General features: G+C 58.5%; 2 protein-coding genes across 5 annotated transcripts in view; one reads left to right on the forward strand and one right to left on the reverse strand.

Moving 5' to 3' along the window:
- ADAMTS7 (ADAM metallopeptidase with thrombospondin type 1 motif 7) overlaps positions 1-2,624 on the forward strand; it is a 28,352-nt gene extending 25,728 nt beyond the window's left edge. Inside the window, exons 23-24 of the mRNA XM_019751242.2 lie at positions 544-706; positions 2,270-2,624. Of these exons, the coding sequence (XP_019606801.2) occupies positions 544-706; positions 2,270-2,427 (321 nt within the window). The 3' untranslated portion in view covers positions 2,428-2,624. The remainder of the gene's footprint in view (positions 1-543; positions 707-2,269) is intronic.
- A 2,226-nt stretch (positions 2,625-4,850) lies between these two features.
- Positions 4,851-21,633, reverse strand: part of TBC1D2B (TBC1 domain family member 2B) — a 47,869-nt gene continuing 31,086 nt past the window's right edge. For 3 of the 4 annotated variants that reach the window (XM_074317273.1, XM_019751235.2, XM_019751237.2), the window contains exons 8-13: positions 20,309-20,502; positions 17,086-17,580; positions 14,796-14,913; positions 12,310-12,495; positions 11,186-11,307; positions 4,866-7,831 (exon numbers count right to left, since the gene is read on the reverse strand). In XM_074317273.1, coding sequence (XP_074173374.1) covers positions 7,639-7,831; positions 11,186-11,307; positions 12,310-12,495; positions 14,796-14,913; positions 17,086-17,580; positions 20,309-20,502 — 1,308 coding nt within the window. In that variant the 3' untranslated portion in view covers positions 4,866-7,638. Of the gene's footprint in view, positions 7,832-11,185; positions 11,308-12,309; positions 12,496-14,795; positions 14,914-17,085; positions 17,581-20,308; positions 20,503-21,633 lie in introns of all 4 variants that reach the window. The other variant, XM_074317274.1, reaches the window with a different exon arrangement.

Here is a 21,633-nt window from a genome sequence, read left to right on the forward strand (position 1 = left end):
AAAGAGTGGATGTGTGCTGTGACGTCAGGGGAGGCCTCCTGACAAGGGGCGGCGGAGTGGAGACCTGGAGGAGGCACTGGGCGGGATGACAGCTCAGGGTGTTCAGGGAACTACCTAAGGCCAGAGTGGCAGGAGGGCAGCGAGGCTTCACATGGGCAGGACGCCTGCCGGCCAGGCCTGCTTGGAGCTCGCAGGTTCAGGAATCTCCGTCCTTGTCCCCCTGGCTGCTGAGTGACTCAGGGCACTTGGCAGGCTGTTTCCTCATCTGTAAAATGTGAAGCAGCAGGGAGGCGCTTAGCAGGGACCTGGCACAGATTAAACTTATCTTTAGGGCTTTTTAAAAACATCAGAGCCCAGCTGAGAACAAAGCTGCTCCTGGCCCCTCAGGCTGCAGCTCTGCCCCCCCTCTCCCCTCCCCCAGGTGCAGTTCCTGCAGGTGAACATGGGGCCCAGACCCTCCTGGGAGGCACGAGGGGCAGGGCTGGGAGAAAGGCTGTCAGGCCCCAGGGTGGCCCTCACCCCTCCCTTCCCCTCCTCCCACAGTGCTCGGCCCCCTGCGGTGGTGGCGTCCAGCGGCGCCTGGTCAAGTGTGTCAACACCCAGACGGGGCTGCGTGAGGAGGACCACGACCAGTGTGGCCACGAGGCCTGGCCTGAGAGCTCCCGGCCGTGTGGCACCCAGGACTGCGACCTCACTGAGCCCCCACGTGAGTGCCCCAACCCCACGCAGGGGTGGGGGGCTGGGAGCATGGTGGGGAAATGGGGACTCGTCAGACCGTGGCCCCTACAACAGGCGAGGGGAAGCTGGGACTGGGCCGGGGAGTCCAGCTCAGGAGAGGGCTCCGGGCAGCAGCCTGTATGGCCTCGGGAAAGCTCTTTTCCCGTCTGGGTGTGAGTGAGCCCAGGCCTGGCTGAGCCCCCAGCCCCAGCTCTGGCCCTCGCAGGCCAGCCCGGAGTGAGCAGTGCCTCCCTCCCAGGGCCCTGCTTGCTCCCAGCAGCTGCTGGCTTCTGGGCCAGCTGGGTCCTCCTGGAGGAAGGGCCTGAGCGAGCGGTGGCCTGGTCACACACTCACTTCCTGCAGCCCAGCCCCCAGCAGTGCTGAGCACAGGAAACTGGCCCTGCCGTCCACCTGGGCTCCCCTCACCAGCTGTGTGGCCTTGGGCTCCGCGCCCTTGTGAACCAAAGGGCTGACAACCCCCGTCCTTGGTGGAAGCGACAATGAGGACTTGGGGTGAAGGGCCCAGAGGCGTTCAGGGAAGACGGGGTCAGGAAGCAGGCCTGCACCCCGGCCCCTAGGACAGGCGGTGGCCCTCAGGGCCTCCGGGGAGCTGCCCCACTCTGCCTTGTGGACCAGCAGCGGGCTCCTGGGCCCGCCCTCATCCAGGCCTCATGGCCCCTGCCGTGCCTTCCTACCTCGACTCCCATTACCTCAGGCTCCGCCCGCACGTGTGCTGTGTCCTCAGGGTTCACCTGGCAGCGTCTCGGTGCCTCCTGCACGCGCCCCGAGTGGCTGCTGGTGCCATAGTACTTGCCTTTGGGGGCACTGCTGGGTCACTGCCCCTCTCAGCTCCTCATGCTGGGCTAGGGCCTCTGGGGAGCTGGGCACCTATGGTGCCAGGTGGCGAGGGCCAGATGAGGGGGAAGGTGGGAACCAAGGGAGGCTCTGGGCTTGCTGGGGTGGGGGGTGGTCAGGTGGTGGAGTCAGGAGCCGTGACCACCACATGAGGAGTTTAGGGCTGGAGCCAGCCAGGGGGTGACTAAGAGGCTGCTGAGACCCTGGAGTCCCCAGGATGTTTTGATGGTTTGTGGGCTTGTGTGGCAGGACATTGGAAGGTCTGGAAACTCCAGGGTGCGAAGCAGCTGAGGGCCTGACCACATCCGTCTGCCCATGGAGGGGGGTTACTGACAAAGGAGGGGCCTGGGCCCCCCTCCCAAGAGGTTCAGAAGCTTGCCTGAGGTCACCGTGGGAACAGCACACACGCCTGCAGATGTGTAGCTTGGAGCTACTGCTCAAGGCTGGGGTGGGAGAGCCCTCGGGCTGCCTCATGCCGTCTGCTGGGCCCGGGGGACACCCAGGCCCAGGGCGGGTGCTGCCTTCCTGCTCCCCGGGGACCTCTGCGGGAGCAAGCAGGCCGGGGCGGCAGCTGAGGGCTGTCACCGGCAGTGTGGGCAAGGTTGGGCTGGAAGCAAGCCGCTTCCAAGAATAGGCGCAGGGAGCAGAGCGGGAGGCCGCGCCTGGGCCAAAGCAGCCGCCCCCGTGCCGCCCGCAGGCTGTGAGCGGGACCGCCTGTCCTTCGGCTTCTGCGAGACGCTGCGCCTCCTTGGCCGCTGCCAGCTGCCCACCGTGCGTGCCCAGTGCTGCCGCTCATGCCCCTTGCCCGGCCACAGTGCCCCCTCCCGCGGCCACCAGCGGGCCACCCGCCGCTGACCCCTGGCCGGGAGCATGGACAGACAGACGTCTACCGAAAGCCGCACGGACCTCAGTGCCCACCACCCCTCGCGCCCCAATGGTGCTACCCGGGCCCCTGCCTGCAGCAGGCGGGGAACCCCTCAGAAAGGTATTTTTTTATTCTCACAGTTTGTGTAACACTTATTATTATACATAAACAAGCACCTACCGTGTCAGAGCGCAGCCTGGCTTCCTCCTGGATGGGGGGGTCAGGTCTGAAACCCCACGCCCCCCCCCCGTCCTCTGCCTGACATGCCACCTTGTCACGGGCTCCTCTGAGAGGCCAATAGGGAGGAACGGACGAAGAAGCAGACGGGGCCCAGGTGGGCAGGGGGCTGGAGGAGGCGTACGCAGGGCCCCCGAAGGCTGCGTAACAGGGGGTGGGTGCAGACTGGCAAAGGCCCGTGGGTGCTGGTCCCTGCTCAGACCCCCCCCCCAGCCCACCATGTCCCCTCTGAGGTCCTCGGACCCATGTTTCACAGGGAAAGCCCCCCCGCCCCACACACACCAGCAAGGCCCATCTTGTCAGCAGCAGGACCTGCCCTGGGGTGGTGGGGGAGCCCCATGGGCGCGTCCCTGGCGCTCTGCTCCCTCTGCACCCAAGGGGCAGGGGCATCACCTGGGCTGATACCCCTGGGGCTGTTGCCGCTGCCCCCCCCCCCACCGCCAGGGTGGAGGGAGAACACTGGCCAGCTCACTTGTCCCTTCCCTTCATCTCCTCGGTGCCCGGGAAGGGGCCAGCCAGATACAGGTCTGCCTCAGGCGCGCCTCCACCTGCCAGCCCCAGGTGCTCGGCCCCTGCTGCACGGACCTGGGGCCCAGACCCTAGACCTGCCCCCTATGCCTCCTGCCAAACCCTCTTCCATGGGGCGAGACTGGTGCACACGCCAGGGAGCAGACAGGCCTTGTGCTGGGAAGTGGCCTCGGGGGAGGCTGCGGCCGGGGCTCATCTGTCCTCCGGGGTCCGGGAAGCGGCCTGTGCAGGCCCCAGTCCTCACCTTTGGCCGGAGCCTTGGACTTGACCCTTTTATAACCTGCTCCTCAGTCCTACACCTGGAAGGTGTCACCCGCCTTCTCCCTGGCAGGCACTGACCGTCACGAGGTCCAGACCCCCACCATGCACACCGTCCGGGGACACCACTCGCACCCCATTCTACGGTGTGTGCCACTCAGACTGATGTGAGTGCTGGTCCTGGAGGGCACTGGCCCTGGGCCACGTGGCCACTCATGGCTGCATATGTGAGGGACACTGAAAATCACTCCTTGGGGCTTGAGACCAGGGCAGCACCACAGGCTGAAGCATCAGCGTGTCTGTCCCAGGACTGGCCCCACATGGAAGGCAGGGCAGTGGCATCCCCAGTGGTAACAGGGTGCTGCTGCGCCCACTGCTCTCTGACCACACGTCACCCCATTTCAGACGAGGAGCACAAGGCTCTGAGAGGGAGGTGACTGGCCCACAGGCCCCGAGCCCCACCCCCCGCCAAGCTTTGCGCCCCCAGACCAGGCAGGAAAAAGGCCCTGAGCAGGCCCCACGGTGGCCGGACAGAGGGCAGTCTGTCCGAGGCCACTCAGGAAAGCAAGTCACTGGGGAGCCTGCCTGAGTCCAAGCATCACCTCACCATCCGAGGGTGGAGGGGCGTCAGGCCTGCTTCCTGTCTGTGTGCAGACGCCCGGCCGGCCCAGGAGGCCCTGGGGACCATGCTGAGTAATGGCTTCCAGGGCTGTCCACTGTCACAGCCTCTCACAGGGACAGAGAGCCAGCCTCTGCTGGGCTCCCGACCCACACGCGAGCCCTGGGGGTCCAGCCCCAGCTCTGCCACTGCCATGGTGCTGGGTGGCCTCGGGAAGCCTCAGCCTGGCCGCGTCTCGTCCTGGAGGAGCCCATCCCCAGGCCCTGGCTGCTCGGCCGTCGGGGAACCTCCTGGAGCCCTCCTCCCCCACCCCATGGAAGGACATTCGGTCTTAATCACTCTCCTATGTTTTTCCGATGGTGGCGGGTGGTGTCCCTAGTGGCAGCTGGGCCTGAGCTGTCATCCCAGGCAGGAGGCAAACAACCCGTGACTCAGGCAGGGCATGTCACAGCTGGTGGGAGGAGGGGTGCCTACCACCTTGGCTGGGGGCTGCTCTAGCTCCCACTGCAGGCTGAGGCCCAGGCCCCTACAGCGCCCCCCACTTCCCGCCCCGTGCCTCCAACCCTCACCTGCAGCATGGCCGTGCCTTCGGGCCTCCCAGCACTGCCACTGTGGACGGGCACCCTGTCTCACCCACCCCAGAGCAAACCCAGGGTAGGGACCCGGAAACACGCAGCTGGCAGGTCGGAGCAGCCCCCATAACCCTGCCCCCCTCCCTGCCCTTGGGGCTGAGCCCCTCACAAGTGACTATAACTGCGTTTTATGTCAGAACATTATACAAATTAGTGGTTTATTTCATCTTTTAATATGATAATCCCCAAATGTAACTTGAAGATAAGCATGGAAGCTGCTGTGACATAAAAGGCAAGCGTCACTTGGCAGTCGCCCACCCCAGCCCTCCAGGGCTGGCATCCAGCCTCCCACTGGCAAGAACGGACCCTGGCAGGCCCCGCCGCCCAGAACACGTGCAGGAAGATGACGCCGCACACGTGAGGGGGAGGGAATTGTGCAATAATACAAACATTTAGTTAAAAAAAGTGGAGTGGCTATTTGCCTAGGACACTTCCTATATAATGTACTTGAAACCAGAATCGTCCCCAGTGAGCACTGTCTCAGCTGCTGTTGAACAGCGGTCAGTCAGCATGACCACAGCGGCAGCGGATGCCCCCTGGGGTGAGAAGGGGCCACGCACACGTCAAGGTCCGAGGTGGTCAAGGCCAGGGGCCAACGGTGGCCCAAAGTGGACAGCAGCTGGGGCGGTCCAGGTTGATAGACACACACAGGGAGCTGTGCACACAGGGACTCGTCATATAAAATAAAAGTAAGGGACCTAGAAAAAGCTTGATAAAAATAGCCTATAAAAATATAAACTGTAGTGAAGCATACAAAAGTATTAACAGACGCTCAACCCACAAAAAACAAAAACCCACCGATATGAAGCTGGCAGGTGCCACCTGTGTGACGCGGGGGCTCCCGGTGGGCATGTGGGCAGGCTGGCCCGAGGCTGCCCAGCCTGTGTCGGGCACAAGAGGGAGTGTTGGCTGGAAAGAGTGGGACTGGACCCTACGGTTCTGGAGGGAACATGGGCCCGTTGTGTCCCCCGTCTGGAACCGGGCCAGCACCCGTCTCTGCCCTCTGCACACCGGGGGCTCTATCCCACAGATGGGACCCCCAAAACTGTTCCCAGTTCACTTCCTCCAGCAGCTCTGCTCCCACGCCCACTGCCCAGCCACTCGGAGCACCAGGGCCCAATTCAAGTGCTTTTAAGGTGGGGAAAACAAGCCTGTTCCTAACGGCTGTGTTTTCGCCCCAGGAAGGCAGTTCCAGGGCTAAATCAACTTGGAAACCGAAGTCTGAGGGAAGCCGGTGTGCTTGTGGAGCCCCGACCCTGGTCCCACTGCACCGTCCAGGCTGACAGCCCCATGGGAGGTGGGGGCGGCGTCTCCAGCAGCCCCAGTGTCCTGCAGGGGGCAGGGGGCTCCAAAGAGCAGTGAGGCCACACAATGCTCCTCGTAGGACCCACAAGGCAACTTCCTGAAAAAAGAAGCTGGGCCTCTAACAGCTGCTCCCGAGACATGAAAGATAATTCTGATACCTGAAAAGAGACAAAGGCTTTTGGCTAAATATAGAGACCGGCTCCCTGTACATGGTGGAAAATCAAACGAAGCAACTCCACCAAAGACAGGAGCTGAGCTCAGCCTGGTACGTTGAGATGGCCACCGGCCACGACGCTGCTGGGAGGCTGAGAGTCACAGACACAGAAACCGTACTCACAAATAAGCACGTCTTCAAATTACACTGCTTCAGCGTTCAGTCGGAGTATGTTTAATGTAGGTCAACTGTCATTTCCTATGTCTTCCGGGTAGTGTAAAAACTCCATTTAAAATGGCCTCTTTCCTGGTTGAGTAATACCGTGCCAGAAAACATCCTGTCACAGCTGCACATTAGGGAGGCGTCACAGAGAAGCCCAACAGCCTTCCGCGTGCAAAGCCTCCTTCCAGGGCTTTAGCCAGGTGGTGCTCTGAGTCCCCAGAACTGCCGGGGCCTGATGTGCTGTAGGCTGCGGTGACCCCCGGGGAGGCCCGTGCTGGCCTGGGGAAGGGGAGAGGGCTTCCGGGCGCTCGTGCGGAGGGCATACCAGACGCCTGGCTGCTCCCGAGGGAGCCAGGCTCCGGGTGCCCAGTGTTCTCAGCAGCTGCACCCTGGCCCTGCAGAGCCCCCAGGAAAGCTTCCTTCGTCCCCCTGACCAAGGCCATCCAGGGGTGGGCCTGCCTTGCAGGACAACGAGCCAGTTTTCCAGAATCCCTCCCCATCTGCGTGTGAGGATTCTGCGAGCCATCGCTCAGAGGAGCAGAGCTTCCCGCCAGGGCCCGAGAGCCACCCATCTGCCAACAGCGGCCGACGAGGAGGGAGTGTGGTGTCCGGAGAGCCAGGCCGTCCCGCAGCAGGCTATGAGCCACTGTTTGAAAGGCCGAAAGGGCAAAGCTATTCCAGAATCGGGGCACGGCTGGCAGCGTGAGGCCACCAGTGTGAGGGGGGGGTTTCCATAAGCCATTTCTGAACAAGGGATGTACCTGCTTTTCTAAGGAAGTCCCTTTTTTCACACCAACCTTCTGCGACCGAGGCAGCCCCTCTGGGCGAGGAGGGTCTGAGGGCAGTGCGACCATTCAGAAGACGCCCACACTGCCTGAGTACACAGGAGACACTGTGGGAGGTGGCCGTGGGGGGTTTTCTCAGGGCCAAGACACCGCCACGGCTGACGGACACTGTAAACGGGCTCTTGGGCGTAGCCGATGGGTTAGCCTGGCCGTGTACCCATCAATCGCAACGTGTGACGGGACACGTGTGGCCAAACGCACAGCAGGAAGACGCTATAAAAGGCGAGACCCCGCCCAAGTGGAACTGAGAAGGCAGTGTGGCTCTGGACAGCTGCCCAGCAGATTTCCGGAGACCACGGGGGTTACATTCTGGGTGTCACGACACCGACGGCCCTGCAGCTCACCCTTTGGCACGCTTTGGTTGTGAGGCAAGAAGAGCAGCGTCATGGGGCAGGGGCCACTCAGGTGTCCTCTTCATCGCTGACCAGCTCGCCCTTGTCAGGACTGGCGTCCCGCTCACGCAGGAAGTCCTCGCGGATGGCCTCCAGCTCCGACAGCTCCAGCCGGACCTTCTCCAAGTGGCAGGCACGCCGGTTCCGGATCTGACGCAGGGGGAACGGGTTCAGGTCCCCGAAGGAGATACTGATCAGCTTCCTGCCAGGACACAGGTCACAGGTCAGAGGTCAGAGGGCGCAAGCGAGGCTCATGCAGGCCCGGGCCCCGGACGCGCCGGGCCTGACGCAGGGACGTCACCCGGAGGCCGGCCTCCTCATGCAGAGGCTGCAAGGCAGGCCCAGGACAGTGGCCGGGTCAGACGCCAGCCCCTCCCGGCCTCCAATTCCCCACTGTGCACAGAGGCAAGAGCTGGGCGTGGGGTCACTAGAGCTGTCACCCACGAGCACTAGGACAGCGCCTGGCGCTTGCTCAGTGGTCACACCTGAGTCCTGGGCACCAGCACGAGGCCTGGCACAGGGCACGTCAGGAAGACTGTCACAGGCCACACGGGAGGGGTCGAACAGATGCCCAAGCAAACCTGGTGATAACCGTCAGAACTGGCACCAAGTGACAAGTCCTGAGACACAGCCTATGAAGACTGTCACACTATCCCCAGGTCAGATACAGATTTACAGCACACATTTGAAAACCACGGTAACTTGCCCCTAGCCACGGCCAGTGGTTCCAGAGAAACAGACCCGAAAGGAGCCGAGGCCTGGCTGGATTTCCAGCACTGACCAGCCACGGCCGTCTCTGGGGTCACAACAGAAGCTGGTTCCCCCCACTCTGCAGGCCCGATACATGTACACCCCAGGAAAGGCTGTGATGGAACAGAAATGTCACCATGCCCTCGTCTGTCAGGAAACAAGTCACTTGCTCCTGCTTCTTCGCGCCGCTTGGGCCACTTGAATGTAAGATGCACGTCAGTCAGAACTCACAGGCCTTTAGCATCTCTCCCTTTCCTGCTCCGTAGATTCGCCGAACTCCCACCCAGAGGGTCCTCCTGTGAGGTGCTCTCATGCTGAGTTCCAGAGTATGTTCTAGACCATGTGAGATGGAGAGGCCTGGACACAGCTACCCTCAGTGCTTCCTGCTCAGCAAGGCTGACAGGGCTGGGGACCGGGAACCAGGCCCCACGACCAGCCCCTCTCCCCGCAGCTGTCAGTAACAGGCTCCCCACACCTACACCTCGGGGTGTGGCCTGTCTTTGCTACAGAAAACACTAAATTAAATTCACGTTTCTCACTGACGCCTTTGAAGGGTCACTTGTTGCCGGCTGAGGCACAACAGGACGTCACACACGCCTCTGTCCAGAGAAAAGAAAGTAACCTGTGGTCACCTGAGTCAGGAGGCGGGGTTTGGCGTATTAAGAGGCTCTGGAAGTCCTGCCATAGAGACGGGTTGGCCTTGGTTAACCCAAATCCCCTAGACACATGTGGCTCAGAATTCCCGCCCTCTGTTTTGCAGAACCGGTGTCCCACTGGGGCCCAGTCTAGAGGTGGGACCAGGACACCCCAGTCTTAATGACCCTGGGTGGTCCTCTGCTGCTGGCCTGGCTCGGTGATGCACTTGACTCCTGGTCCAGTAACCTTGACTTCCGGAAGCCAACTGGTGGGGAAGCTGCCCCCTAGCTCCTCACAAGGTGGCGCTGTGGGAACACGCGGGATGGCTGTGGAGGGGCTGGCTGGGTGGGCAGGGGCTCCCTACACGCCCTGGCCTGGCAGAACCCACAATCTGCACCTGACTGTCAGGGGCCCGGGGGAGGGGGGCTTTGGGACCAAAATGCTCTGCGTGCACATCAGCTGCTGCAGTGACGCTCATTTCACACCATCCCATAATCCTGACCCAATGTGAGTGACACTGGCGAACATCTGAGGTGCACCCAGGATGCAGAATCTACCTTTCATTGGCAAACGTTATTCTCAGATGGCCCGTTTCATTTGGCAAAACTTAGGTCACAGTTGTTTATATACCAATAAGCCCAAAAACATCTTAAAAATCCACTTCCCAAGTAAAAGGTCCTAAAAACAGTCGTGACTGCCAGGAAGCCAGGGATGGCCTCAGCCAGCGCGTCTCCCAACGTCACCTCCCGGGCCGGGGGCTGCGCTCAGGAGAGCCCTGGGCCGAGTGGGGTCCTAGCCCCCCTCCACCCCCAAGGCCCTGCGCCCCTCCTGGCTGAGTAGTGAGCTTAACAGGGACAAATGGCGTTTCTGAAGTGGCTGCACCCATTAGTGGATCGAGGAATCGAGTCAGTGAGTCATGACGAGCATTTTAGGTACGTGACACAGCAGGTGGTAGAAAATGTCAGTGTGCACAGATCTGGGCCACACACCACAAACATTTCAACAAATTCCTGTGTGCCAGCTACACGTGCTTCTGTGTGTGTGTCCCAGACTGGGACATAAAATGTGGCTCTTATGATGGGTTGCAGTCGAAAAATTTTGAAAACCATTAATAAGCCCCAAATATTTCTCTGTGAAAGGACTCGTGTGGTTTCACATGGGTTCACACGTCTGAAGCAGGAACCTACCCCTCACACTCAGGCAACAGTGGGCGTAACCACGACCTCATGCTGCAGGGAGCTGCCACCCTCACCTGCCCAACCAGGTACAGGACCCTGCGGGACGGGGCGTCGGCTGCCAGGGCGGAGACGCCAACTGTGGTCCAGGGGACATATGGACGGGGTGGCCCAGAACAGGCAACCACTGTGTGGCTGGGAGGCAGGGGCGAGACGATCTCCGAACAGTCGGCTCTCGGGCCGGAAAGCCAGGGGCCTCCCCTCCCTGGGGTTTGTACATCCCTGCTGCTGAGAAGAGCAGCCTCTGGTGACACCTTGAGCCAGGCCACCACCTCCCACCTGGACCCATGGTCTCCCAGCAGCCCATCCTGCGCCAACCTGATGCCCTCGCGTCTGCCCTCTCGAACACCAGTACTCAGGAAGAAGCACAAGGGGTGGGCAGAGCCTGCAAGGTCAATGCCAGGCCAAACCACATCACAGGGCCCCACACTCTGCTCCCACAGCTCTGTGCCAGCTCCTGAGCTCCCTCTGCCTGGCCCAGGCCACCTGGCATGTGCCCATCACAGCACTGAGCACACGAAGCTGTCACGTCCCCCACGAGGCCTGCAAGGACGGGGCTGTTCCTCACTGGTCATGCTCCATGCCTGGCAGAGACCTGCTGTGTCACGGACACTCAGGAAATGCCCGCTACGCTACACACGTACACCTGCTGCTCTGGTTGTTGGCACTTGGGTTTGTTGGCTAAAGGATAAAACGCCTTTCTGCTTAGCTCCGCTCTGGTCTCTGGAGACACCTGGAGTGCACGCTCCTTTCCCAGTCCTCCTCCTGCTGTCACTGCAGCCCTGGGGAGGCTGAGCCTCACGTGGAAGGATGGGCTGCTCACAGGGTAGCCGAGGGCAGGACCCCCACTCTCCTGGGCATCTGGCAGCCCCCCAGGACTCAGCGAGTGTCCAGGACCCCACTCTCCTGGGGTCTGGCTGCCCCCCAGGACTCACCGGGCGTCCAGGATCGTGCGAGAGAAGTATCGGAGGTACTTGAATATAGACATCGAATCCTGCAATCTCAGGATCTCCTCTTCCTTGTATTTAAAAAGTGCCAGGGCAAAACGGAAAATGACCTGTGAAACGGACAGGGCTCTGTAAGGAGGGAAGCGCCAGGGGGTAGGCAGGCCTCCGGGGCCCTGGGGCCACGAGACCTGAGACGCGCTCCCACTGGCAAGAGCAGGGCCTTTTCTTGCAGAAAAGCGGACTCTGATGGTTTGCAGCAATGCTCCAGCCCAACCCAAACTGTCCCTACAGAGCGGAACGTCTGCAACCCTCCCACATTCAGCAAACACTTCTAGACAAGAGGGCACCCAGAACCGGACGTCATTTATAAGTAAAATGAAAACCAGGGTCGAGTCTAAACTCTCAGAAAGTTGCACCTCCAGATAGTTTTGTCTGAACTAGTGACACCAGGGTCTGAGCCAATGGCTTTGGGACAGAGTGAGAGAAAACGAAGAATAATTTACTTCACTCTTGGTCTTTGGGGCCAGAGGGACTGGACGCCTGGCGGTCCCGCAAGTGCCACCAGCTCCAGAGGGAACTGCCCACGTCGCAGGCTGTGGCGGGCCTGCGCCGACCTGCACTTTCTCTGAGTGGAAAGCAGTGTTTATAGCATTTAAATACGTCACCTTTCACTTAACGTTCCCACCGAGGGCCCGGCAGGAGGCACTGTGTGGGCCCCGGAGGAGAACTCTGTCACTGACAGACTGTCTTCAAGTCCTATGTTGGGCAGTGGGGTGGTCTGTGGAGGGATGGCCCCCGAGTGTGTCCCTGATCCCCTGCGTGCTACTCTCTGGGCCTGTCTGGGCCTCCGCCTTCCCACCTACACAGTGGGGACACCACCACCACCATTAGGCAGGGCGAGGCTCCAGCAGGACACCATCAAAGCCCTGTGCCTGGCCCGGGATTTCTGCTCAGTGTTTTTGGTGAACGAGCACGTGTCCTGTGGCCCCAGGCCCCCTGCAGGGGCACAGCGTGCCGGGCCATTCCGGTCCCGGGGCACCCCTCGCGTCCCAGGTGAGCCGGCCACCCTGCCACCACTGCCGCTGCCCACAGCGCCCCGCGGGCACACCCACCTTTGGCCCCTCGTACAGGAAGGAGTCCCATATTTTGAAGAGGATGTCACTGACGACGCTGTCCACAAACAGCACGAGAAACCAGTTGAAGGTGATGAGGGTGTAGTCCACGTTGTGCTGCTCCAGGTGCGCGTGCAGTCGCGGCAGCTTCTCACTCATGAGGTCTCGAAACACGCGTTGGTCCACCTGGGGGGAGCAGGCGGTAAGGCCCACTGTGCACAGTAGGACATGGCAGGTGCTCATCGAGTGCCCGAGGACGGTCACCCTTCCACAGGGCACCGGGAGGAGGGGTCTAGGGCCTGACCCCACTGCTGCACTCAACAGGCCAGGGAGAGCCAAGGGCCAGCGGAACAGTCGGCCTCGCAGGCCACGTGCGAACACAGGAGCGCGGCTTCAAAGGGCCAGCCACCCGATGTGGGCCAGAGAGGAAGTGACACATCACCATGTCCCCTCAATAAATATTACTGGGTTGTGTGTAGGGCTCCAAAGTCAGGCGGACGTGAGTTGGCATCTCAGCTCTTTCACTTACTAGCTGGTGGCCTTGGGCAAATCACGTCCTGTTTGGCACTGGGCAGGGTCAGCACCACTGACTAGTGACAGTGCCTCTTTTCCATCCCTCAACATTAGAATGACAGCTATGTCTGCACACGCGTCATGACCAGTGAGAGGGCCCCGGGGCTGCCTGCCTTTAAGGGACTGTAAACTGGCAAGGGAGAGGGCAGCTGACCACAGGGCCAAGTGACAGCCGCCTGCAGGGTCTGGGATGATGACACCTGGGAGGGAGGGACCTGCAATAGGGCCTCAAAGGGGGAGAGACCCCAGGGACGTGTGTCCCCTCGGTCAGGTGGCAGGTGCTCCCTGTCCCCTGAGCAGCCGCTGCGTGGCAGGGGCGTGGCTATGCAGCCGCGGGCAGGGAGCGCTTGCCCGGGCCTCGCTCTGGGCCTGGGGGCCATGGAGCGACTGCAGCACCCCCACCCGGGTCCTCAGAGCTGAGCGAGGCCCTGGTCTACCATGAGCGCATGGAAGAGCTGCCGAGTTTGGGGGCTGCAGAGCGTGGCTGGGGGCTCGGCACTCACCCAGGCAGGGGCTGGGTGACAGATTTGCACAGCACGCGCTGGGCTGACCCCATTTTAGAAGCGGCCTAATGCACCGTCCATCATAGGACAGTGGTCAACTGCAATATACGCGCTCAGCTGACGGAGCACTATAGCCACCAAACACAACAGTGAAAACACACGGGCAGCGTGGGAACCGGCCGGCATATAGCACGCTCTCAGTTTGGACGCCTGAATGTAGCAGGCAAGAAAAGGAAACAGGAAATACGTCAAATGCTAACTGTGGTTCTCTAGCTGGGAGGGTAACAGGTGACATTAAGTAATTTCTCTTTACTGATCACCTATTACTTTTATAGGCGAGGGAAGTCTCCTTAGCATTTACATTTGTGTTTATGTGACAACAGTGTGAGGCAGATTTTGTCTTAAATCCACATACTTAAAATAGGCCTTCCCCTGCTGCCTGTAACTGTTAATAATTTTATGGAATTCTGACAATATTCTCAGCATTACTTAAACTCTTTTAACATATCACTGAATTCAACCTCAACCACTCTTATGAGGGGTATATGACGTGCATCTTACAGATAGGGAAACTGAGGCACAGAGATGGTCAGGCAGGTGCCCAAGCTCCACGGTTGCAGGAGGGAGGGCCTGGCTTCCGCCGACCGTGTGAGCCTCAGCCCAGGTCCTCATCAGTGGCAGATATGAACAGAAAGTAAAACTCAGAGGCCACTAGATATTTACAAGAGGGACTTTACCCAGGGAGGGTCACCCTGGTGACAACAGCTGAGAAGGGGAGGCAGCTGAGAGGCAAGGGTGGGAAGCCACCCCCAGGCTGGAGCAGAGAGATCCCCGCTGGGATGGGGGACCCACCAGACAGGAGCTGGCACCGTGGAGGAGATGCAGCCACTGACAGGCAGTGCCCAGGAGAGACAGAGGGGAGAAATGGCTTCAGCTCCCTCCTGCCCTCCTGGTCTCCCACCAGGGTTTCCGCTGGTTGGCTCAGGAGCTGGGGGGCGAGGTGGGGCTGTGAGCAGACCAGGCAGGGCACAAGCTTGGGGAGACAAGGCGGACAGACATAGGCAGAGCTACAGTCAACACAGACAGGCTCCCAGGAGGGACATGACCTAAGGCTGCCAGCCGGGAAGCGGGGACGGGCCCCTACGGTACCAGCAGGCTGTGCCCGGGGAGGGTGCTGAGCCCTGAGCATGGGCAGCAGCTGCGCGGCGCTCTACTTCTCACGGGGTTCTAACAGCCAGTCTGCCAGAAGGAGCGCTGCGTGCGCCGGTCACACCACGTGCTCATGGACACGCGTCTCCGAGGCCGCCAGGACTGAAACCACGCATGGGAAGCCGAGGTGAGGCTCAGTTCAGGGCACGTTCCAGCTCTAACTCTACAGTTGTGACGGAAGCACAATGTTTTTAGAAGTACCTGGGATCCTAAAAGAGTCTTTGTGTAATAGTCTCGAGGCATGAAGACTTCCACGATGGTAACTAGACACCAGAAGGCGTCTTCTTGTTCCAGGTACAGGAGAGCCACCGCCACCAACCTACAAGCGAACAGAGAACAAGGTGAGCTGTCTTCATGACGAGGCGCCTGCCGCCTGCAGCTTTCTCTCCGGGCCACGGCTCTGTCTAGTTCGTGTGTGTTCCTAAACTTTGAGAAGCAAAGCTACACTTCCGCCCCCACTCCTTCTATTTGGTTTTCGTTTAAAGATGATGAAATTGTTTCCCAATGATCAACCAGCCTCATTAAAAATGTTTTCATTGTAAGATTTTTGCTAATGCAGCTAACCTTTGAGTTCATTGTTCAAGAAGTTCCAACTAATCCTTCTATGCACAAAATAATCCAGGGGTGATGTAAGAGACAAAACAACTTTCCTGATGCCATTGTTTGAAACAGGGCTTCAGGCAAACCGACCCTCTGCAGTGGAGAGGGGCCTGACACATCACGAGGGAAACTTGGGTGTGGCCATTGCACTGTCACTAGTCAGGAGGCTCCTTCTCCAGTCATCCCTGGTGTGGCTCCGAGCGAGAGGGCACTCAGGGCAGGAGGAAGGGGAGAAAGAGGCAGAAGAAAGCGCCCCTCCCCACATCTGAAATCCAGAACCTCTGACCAGAAGTTTCTGTGTATCACTCACGGGAAAGCCCCCGAAGCCACCCCTCAGAATCTTTTTTTTCCCTTCCTTAGATAAAATTATAATGAGCTTATCTAAAATTAAAAGGCTAGGGGGAAAAAAATAAAAGACCCGGGATAAGTGGAATGAAGGTGTGAGTGAGACAGAGACTAGAAAAGTGACGACGGGAAGAGATGGACGAGGAGAGAAAAACAGCCCACACAGGCCCAGAAGCCAAAGCCACAGCCCGGGGACACCACGAAAGGGACAAGGTCCAAAGTCAGCAGAGCCTTTGTGGACAGACAGTCAAGATGACAGGCGTGAGTCACCACAAAAGGCTCACGTTCTCCCACAAAAGTGTGGGTTCTTACAAGCGTGTACAAAATACGTCAAAGAAAAAAAGTCCAGTAAAAGAGTTAAAACTTAGAGGCCCTCATGGTGACGGGGGTGGCGGAGCAGAGACAGCGCTGGGCAGGAGGCCGTGACTGTGCCCCAAACAGGCAGGCTCCTGCCCTCGCCGATCCCTGTGTCAGGGCTTTCCAGCTTCCAGGAACTTGCAGAACGAGTGTACGACGTGAATAAAGCAAATGGCTGCTTCCGTAGGCAGTGTTCTGTTACAGGCTTTCCCTTTAATGGGGACCACAAGGGGCAGCCCGAGGCCCTTCTCCTTTCAGGACACAGACAGGCCACCCTGTCCTCCCCACCACAGAGGCGAGGACTTCTTGGGAAGTGTCTGCTGTCAGGTCTAACCCTGCTCCCAGCAACACTCGTCGCAGCTGCAAAAAGCCAGCCGTCGTGTGGAGGCCAGTGTGGGCTCGGGTGAGGGTTAAAAGGCCCGTGAGCAGCCACACACACGTCAGCGCCCAAAACGCAGCCGTGCAGGGGAATTCCCGAGAACACACACAGAGCTGCCACATTCTTCCTGGAGCCGCACTTCTCACAAACTGGGCCACCTACTGTTACGGCACAGAAGGATATAAATGGATATCTGCGATGACAGCAGTGACAGGAACAGACGAGGGACAGACACAGGGCACACAGCGCCACAGCAGTCAGTGTCCGGGTGGGGACAGCCGCCAGGGGAGCAGACCGCAGGACCGGCTTGGTCAGGGCTCCTATGTGGGGCAGGAGGGGCCGGAGGCTTTCGGGGCCCAGGGCCCAGGGTGCAGGCCGCAGGAAGACGCTGCTCTGCCGGGAAACAAGTGTGGGCCTTCAGGGCTAACGCTAACCTGCTGCAGAACTGCTTGGGCAACTTCTTCCCACACAAAGCTGCGTACACGGGGGGCTCAGGCCTCATCTCACGCACTGGAAACTAAGGACGCCAAACTGTCCTTTGTCACTGGGTGACGAGAACCCAGAAGTGGTAAGAAGCACGAGGAGGAAACATGAGACAGCTACACGTCGGGAGGAGCACGACTTTGTTGTTACCAGTTGAAGGCATGCTGGCTGCTCTCGACCATTCACTGCATGACTGAAACCAGCTTGCTGCACCCACTCCCTTCCCCTAACACACCGGCTCTTCTTGGCTAAGCAGGAGGGGCGGGGGCTGTGAGGCAGCACCTGGTGCCCACAAGCTACCTGAGTGCCTGCGGGCCCAGCACCCACCTGTTGAGACCCTGGCAATAGCCGATGTCTGGGTTCCGCCAGGAGAAGGCGAGCAGGACGTTGCGTAGCTTCTGGATGCCCTCGGAGGTGGGGCAGGAGTAATGCTTGTTGTTGGGCAGCGTCCGCAGCAGGTCCAGCTCGATCTGCTTCGAGGCCGGGTTCTGCTTCTCCAGGGCCTTATGGAGCAAGTTCTGGAAATAGCCTGGCTCGGTGGTGTCTCTGAACTTCCTGGTGTGGAGGTCCACGCACCACTTCCACACCTTGGAGCGGTGCTCGTGCGGAATGCCGGCCCGGATCAGGTTCTTCAGCTCCGGGGAGCACATCATCTCCCGGTTCATCGTGCTCGCAAAGTAGTTTTCCCACTTGACCCCGGTGGAGACCTCCTGGTTCTCCGTCAGGTAGAGGGTCTTCAGGTCCAACGCCCGGACCTTGGCCACCAACCTCTCTTCCTCATCATCCTCTGGGACAGTCCTGAACCCGTAAATGTCATACTCACTGTGGAGAGAAACAAGGAAGAACACTGAATGACATGGTCTCGGAAAAAGACTGCAAAACCAGAAAAGAGGTCCTGGAAGTGACACCGTGTGTAGGCGGCACTTTGACACACGAGCAGGCACTTCGGTGGGGAAACACACTTCTCCACCAGCAGGGTGAGGACAGCGGGCTATGTGCACAGAAAAACAAGAACATTAGGCCTCTTCTTGCTGCGATCCAGGAAAAATAATCTAGATGGTTGAAAGCCCTAAAAGTGAAAAGCGCAGAAGAAAACACAGGCAGCAGCGGCCCAACAGGCTGAGGAATGTGGCCGCGTGAACATGTGTCTGTGCGGTTACATATCACACACATATGTGCATAACTTTTGTGCTTGAAGAATATCACTTTAAAGGTGAGAAGACAAGGGGAAATATCTGTAAGATATTACTGATGAAGAGCAATGAAGCAATGGTGGCAGAGTCATGCCCCGCAGGGCTGTCCGTGCCCTAATCCCTGGGACCCGTGAACATGTGACCTTACATGGCAAAAGGAACGTTGCAGATGGAATAACGGTTACAGAACCTAAAGCACAGAGATGATCCTGTGTTGCCTGGTAGGCCCAACGCCATGACAGGAGCCCTCCAAAGTGGAAGGGGAAGGCAGAAGAGCCATCCAGAGAAATGTGACAATGGGAGATGAGGCAGGAGAGGTGTGAAGCCAGGGACTGGCCGACTGCTGCTGGCTTTGAAGACGGAAGAAGGGGCCACGAGCCAAGAATGCAGAGGGGGCTGGGAGCTGGCAGTGGCCACAGCTGACAGTCAGCAAGGAAACGGAGACCCGGTACCACAACCCCAAGGAACTGCCAACCTGGATGACCAAAGACACAAACTGTCCCCCAGCACCTTGATTTTTATTCCGCGAGACTGCTGACCTTCAGAACTGGAAGGTGACAAACATGTTGTTTGAAGCCACTAAGTGTGTGATAATTTGTCCCAGCAGCCACAACAAACCAGTACAGAGAGCTCTGGCACTCTGCATGCGAGCACACTCTGGAAATCGGATCTAGTGGAGCTATGCATTCCCCAGAGGTCAGGGAGTCCATTCTCTTTGGCAGCTCAGCCCTGAAACACGCCCTCACGTGGACACAGACACGCGGGCCACGAGGTTCGCTGCACCACACTCTGCAACAAGGGAAATGGACAGAGCCTATATGCCACCACGAGGGAGCAGGTCACACGTGTGGTGTGCTCAGTGAAGGTGTGTGAGCAGGTTAGGACAAGCAGGAGATACATGCGTCACCTGGGCTATCGCAGAAAAGAATGGAAGAAAAGCAGCAAAAAGAGAAGAATATGGTGAGATCAGTGTACTAAAAAGTGCCATCAATTAGAAATACATATTGAGGGTAAAAGGAGAAATGAGATATCTAGCATTTCCTTGAAAATATTCCAGGAAAAAAAAAATGTGGGCCGGGGAGATAAGATGAAACAGGATTGGCAAACAATAACGGCTAATGCTGGGTAACAGTTGTACGAGTCTGTCCACTACTTTGTATGTTTGAAATTTCCCATAATAAAAAGTTAAACTAAATCAACATGCAGAGTCATTGTTCTACTTCCACATGAAGTTTGGAAACATAAACATTAAGACCCCAAAACACACGTGGGAAGAAGCCACAGCGCCCTCAGAGCGGCTGGCTGGGACGCCCTCGCGGGGGTCATGTCACCACTGCAAACAGCAGGAGTGAGAAATGCAGTGCGGGGACGGCTGCCGAGGGTGGGGTCCCATCCTTGCCACTTAGGGGCTGTGTGACCCTGGGGAAGTTATGTCACCTCCCCAACCTCAGCTTCCTCATTTGCAAACTGAGGACAAAAACCTCACTGAACATTAAATACAAGCCCCGTATGACGACCCCTTGCACAGCTTCTGGTACACAGACTCCAGTAAGAGTTGGAACAATGGTGTTTGCCATTCGGACAGCATATTTTTAAGTGTCATCTGAGTGGCCCAGGCAATGCAGGCCGGTGCTGTAAGAAGAGAGAAGAGAAAGACTGTGTCACTCTGAAGCAAGGCCTCGCCTGGGGCCAGGGTGCGACAGGAGAAATGGGGCAACTGCAGCAGGCAGGGCCCCGCACGGGGCAGGGTCAGCCCCTGAACGGCAAGGGGCCAGAAATGGAGGAGGAGTTGGACCGAGTGAATCCACAGATTTCTCCTCGCTCCAATTATTCATGAATTTCATTTTTCAGAAACTCAGAAATGCAGGTTCTTAACGCAAGATCCATCATCACAGGCTTAGAGACTGCGATTCTCTGGAAAATGCACGTAATACTGCGTGTGTATGTCCCAGTGCACTGGGGGGCAGGTGTGTCCTCGGCTGGTCGGCGACCCTCAGTGAGCTCAAGTGCTGAGTCAGGTGACCCAGGTGTTTTGGTCCCCACCCAGGCCGCCTGGTGTGTGGCTGTGTCTCAGGAGAGGGTCCTTGCCTGGAAGACTGGCCCCTCTTGCAGAGGCCGGACCAGAACCAAGGCCGCCATCCTCAGCATGGACACAGGAGAAAGATCTCAGCACGAAAAGGCCCAGTGGAGCCACACCCCACCTTGGTGTTATGGCAGAAACGATGACATCACCCATGCAGGTGACGGGACAGCATGAGTCGGGAGCATTAGGTGAGGTGCAGAGTTATGCAGGGCTCTGTGAGCAGCTGCTGCTGCTGGAAAGGGGTCCCCGCACCTGCGGTAGCCGGTGCCTTTACCTGACAAGGTGAGGTTTCACGAACGCCTGCTCCGGCTGCTCCGAGCCCTCCACCTGCAGCGCGTCCTCCAGCAGCTGGGCTATGACATCACGGGCAGGCCCCTGCTCTTCTGAGCACACTGGGCTCTTCATTTCTTGCAGCAAGATCAAGTATTTACTTTCTATCTGGCAGAGCTTGGCTTCCAGGCTGGAATACTGCAGAGAAAGCGGCGGTTACCTACATCCAGCAGGAAAAGACGCAGGAAAAGCCAGCCTCAGGTACCACAGGCGGGCAAGCAACGAACGACAAGCACAAAAGGATGTGAGCCAGAGGCAAGAGATTAATTTCTGCCACAGGCCACCTGTCTGTCACGTTTCAGATAGCCTGCCGCGGGCCCCCCTTCCTTCTAGGGGGTCTGGCACGGAAGAGGTGCTGGTAATACGACGTCTAGATGCCAACACATGCATCAGTCCTGGACAGGGGTGAGGTGAGCAGCAGAAACCAGGCCACATGCCAATCACTGAGGTCAAGCTCAGTGCCACTTGGCACTTGGGCATGAGCAGCCAGCCCATGTGACATCAACACCTTCTTAGGACAGTGACCCAGGACCAGCGGCCATCTGCCACCTTATCAAACAAACCAAATACAGCCCTGGGAAACACATAGGAACGAGGTGTGGGAAGATGCTTTGGGGACTGTTCAAAAGGTAGCAAAAGCCCAGCACAGCTGCTGCCAGTGTCAGTGAGCCCCCCAGGGGGTAACGGCAGCGCTTGCGACGTCTGTTCATTTTGCAAGGCCCTCTGCAGCCACAGTCACGTCTGACCATCAACCAACCCTGCAGGGCTCAGGGGGGGCCATTATCCTCACCCCGCGTTTATACCTAAGAAATGGACTCCCACAGTCCAACGGCATAAATCAAAATCCAAATAACCTTAATTTGGGGACTCAGAACTGTGTTTATTGTTTTCCTATAAACCCCACTGCATGTGCAAAGGGAAGCCACATCACAGGGCATTTCCATCTGCTCCGTCAGCAAGCTGAGCAGAAAGTGCTGCCATTGTAATTGTTCTAAGTGTATTGTTCTAAGTGGTGGCAGCGACCACATCCTTCCCAGCACGGGTGTTGAACTGGTTTTCAAGCACAGTCATTTTATGTATGTATGTATGTATGTATGTATGTATGTATTTTTATTGACAATATTCCCTGTGCTGTACTTTACATCCCCGTGACTGTTTTGTGACTACTAGTTTGTACTTCTTCACCCCTTCACCTTTCTCACCCAGCTCTCCAACCCCTGTCCCCTCTGGCAACCATCAGTCTGTTCTCGCTGAGTCTGTTTCTGTTCG

This window comes from Rhinolophus sinicus, linkage group LG13 (assembly GCF_036562045.2).
Source record: "Rhinolophus sinicus isolate RSC01 linkage group LG13, ASM3656204v1, whole genome shotgun sequence".
NCBI classification, from domain to species: domain Eukaryota; kingdom Metazoa; phylum Chordata; class Mammalia; order Chiroptera; family Rhinolophidae; genus Rhinolophus; species Rhinolophus sinicus.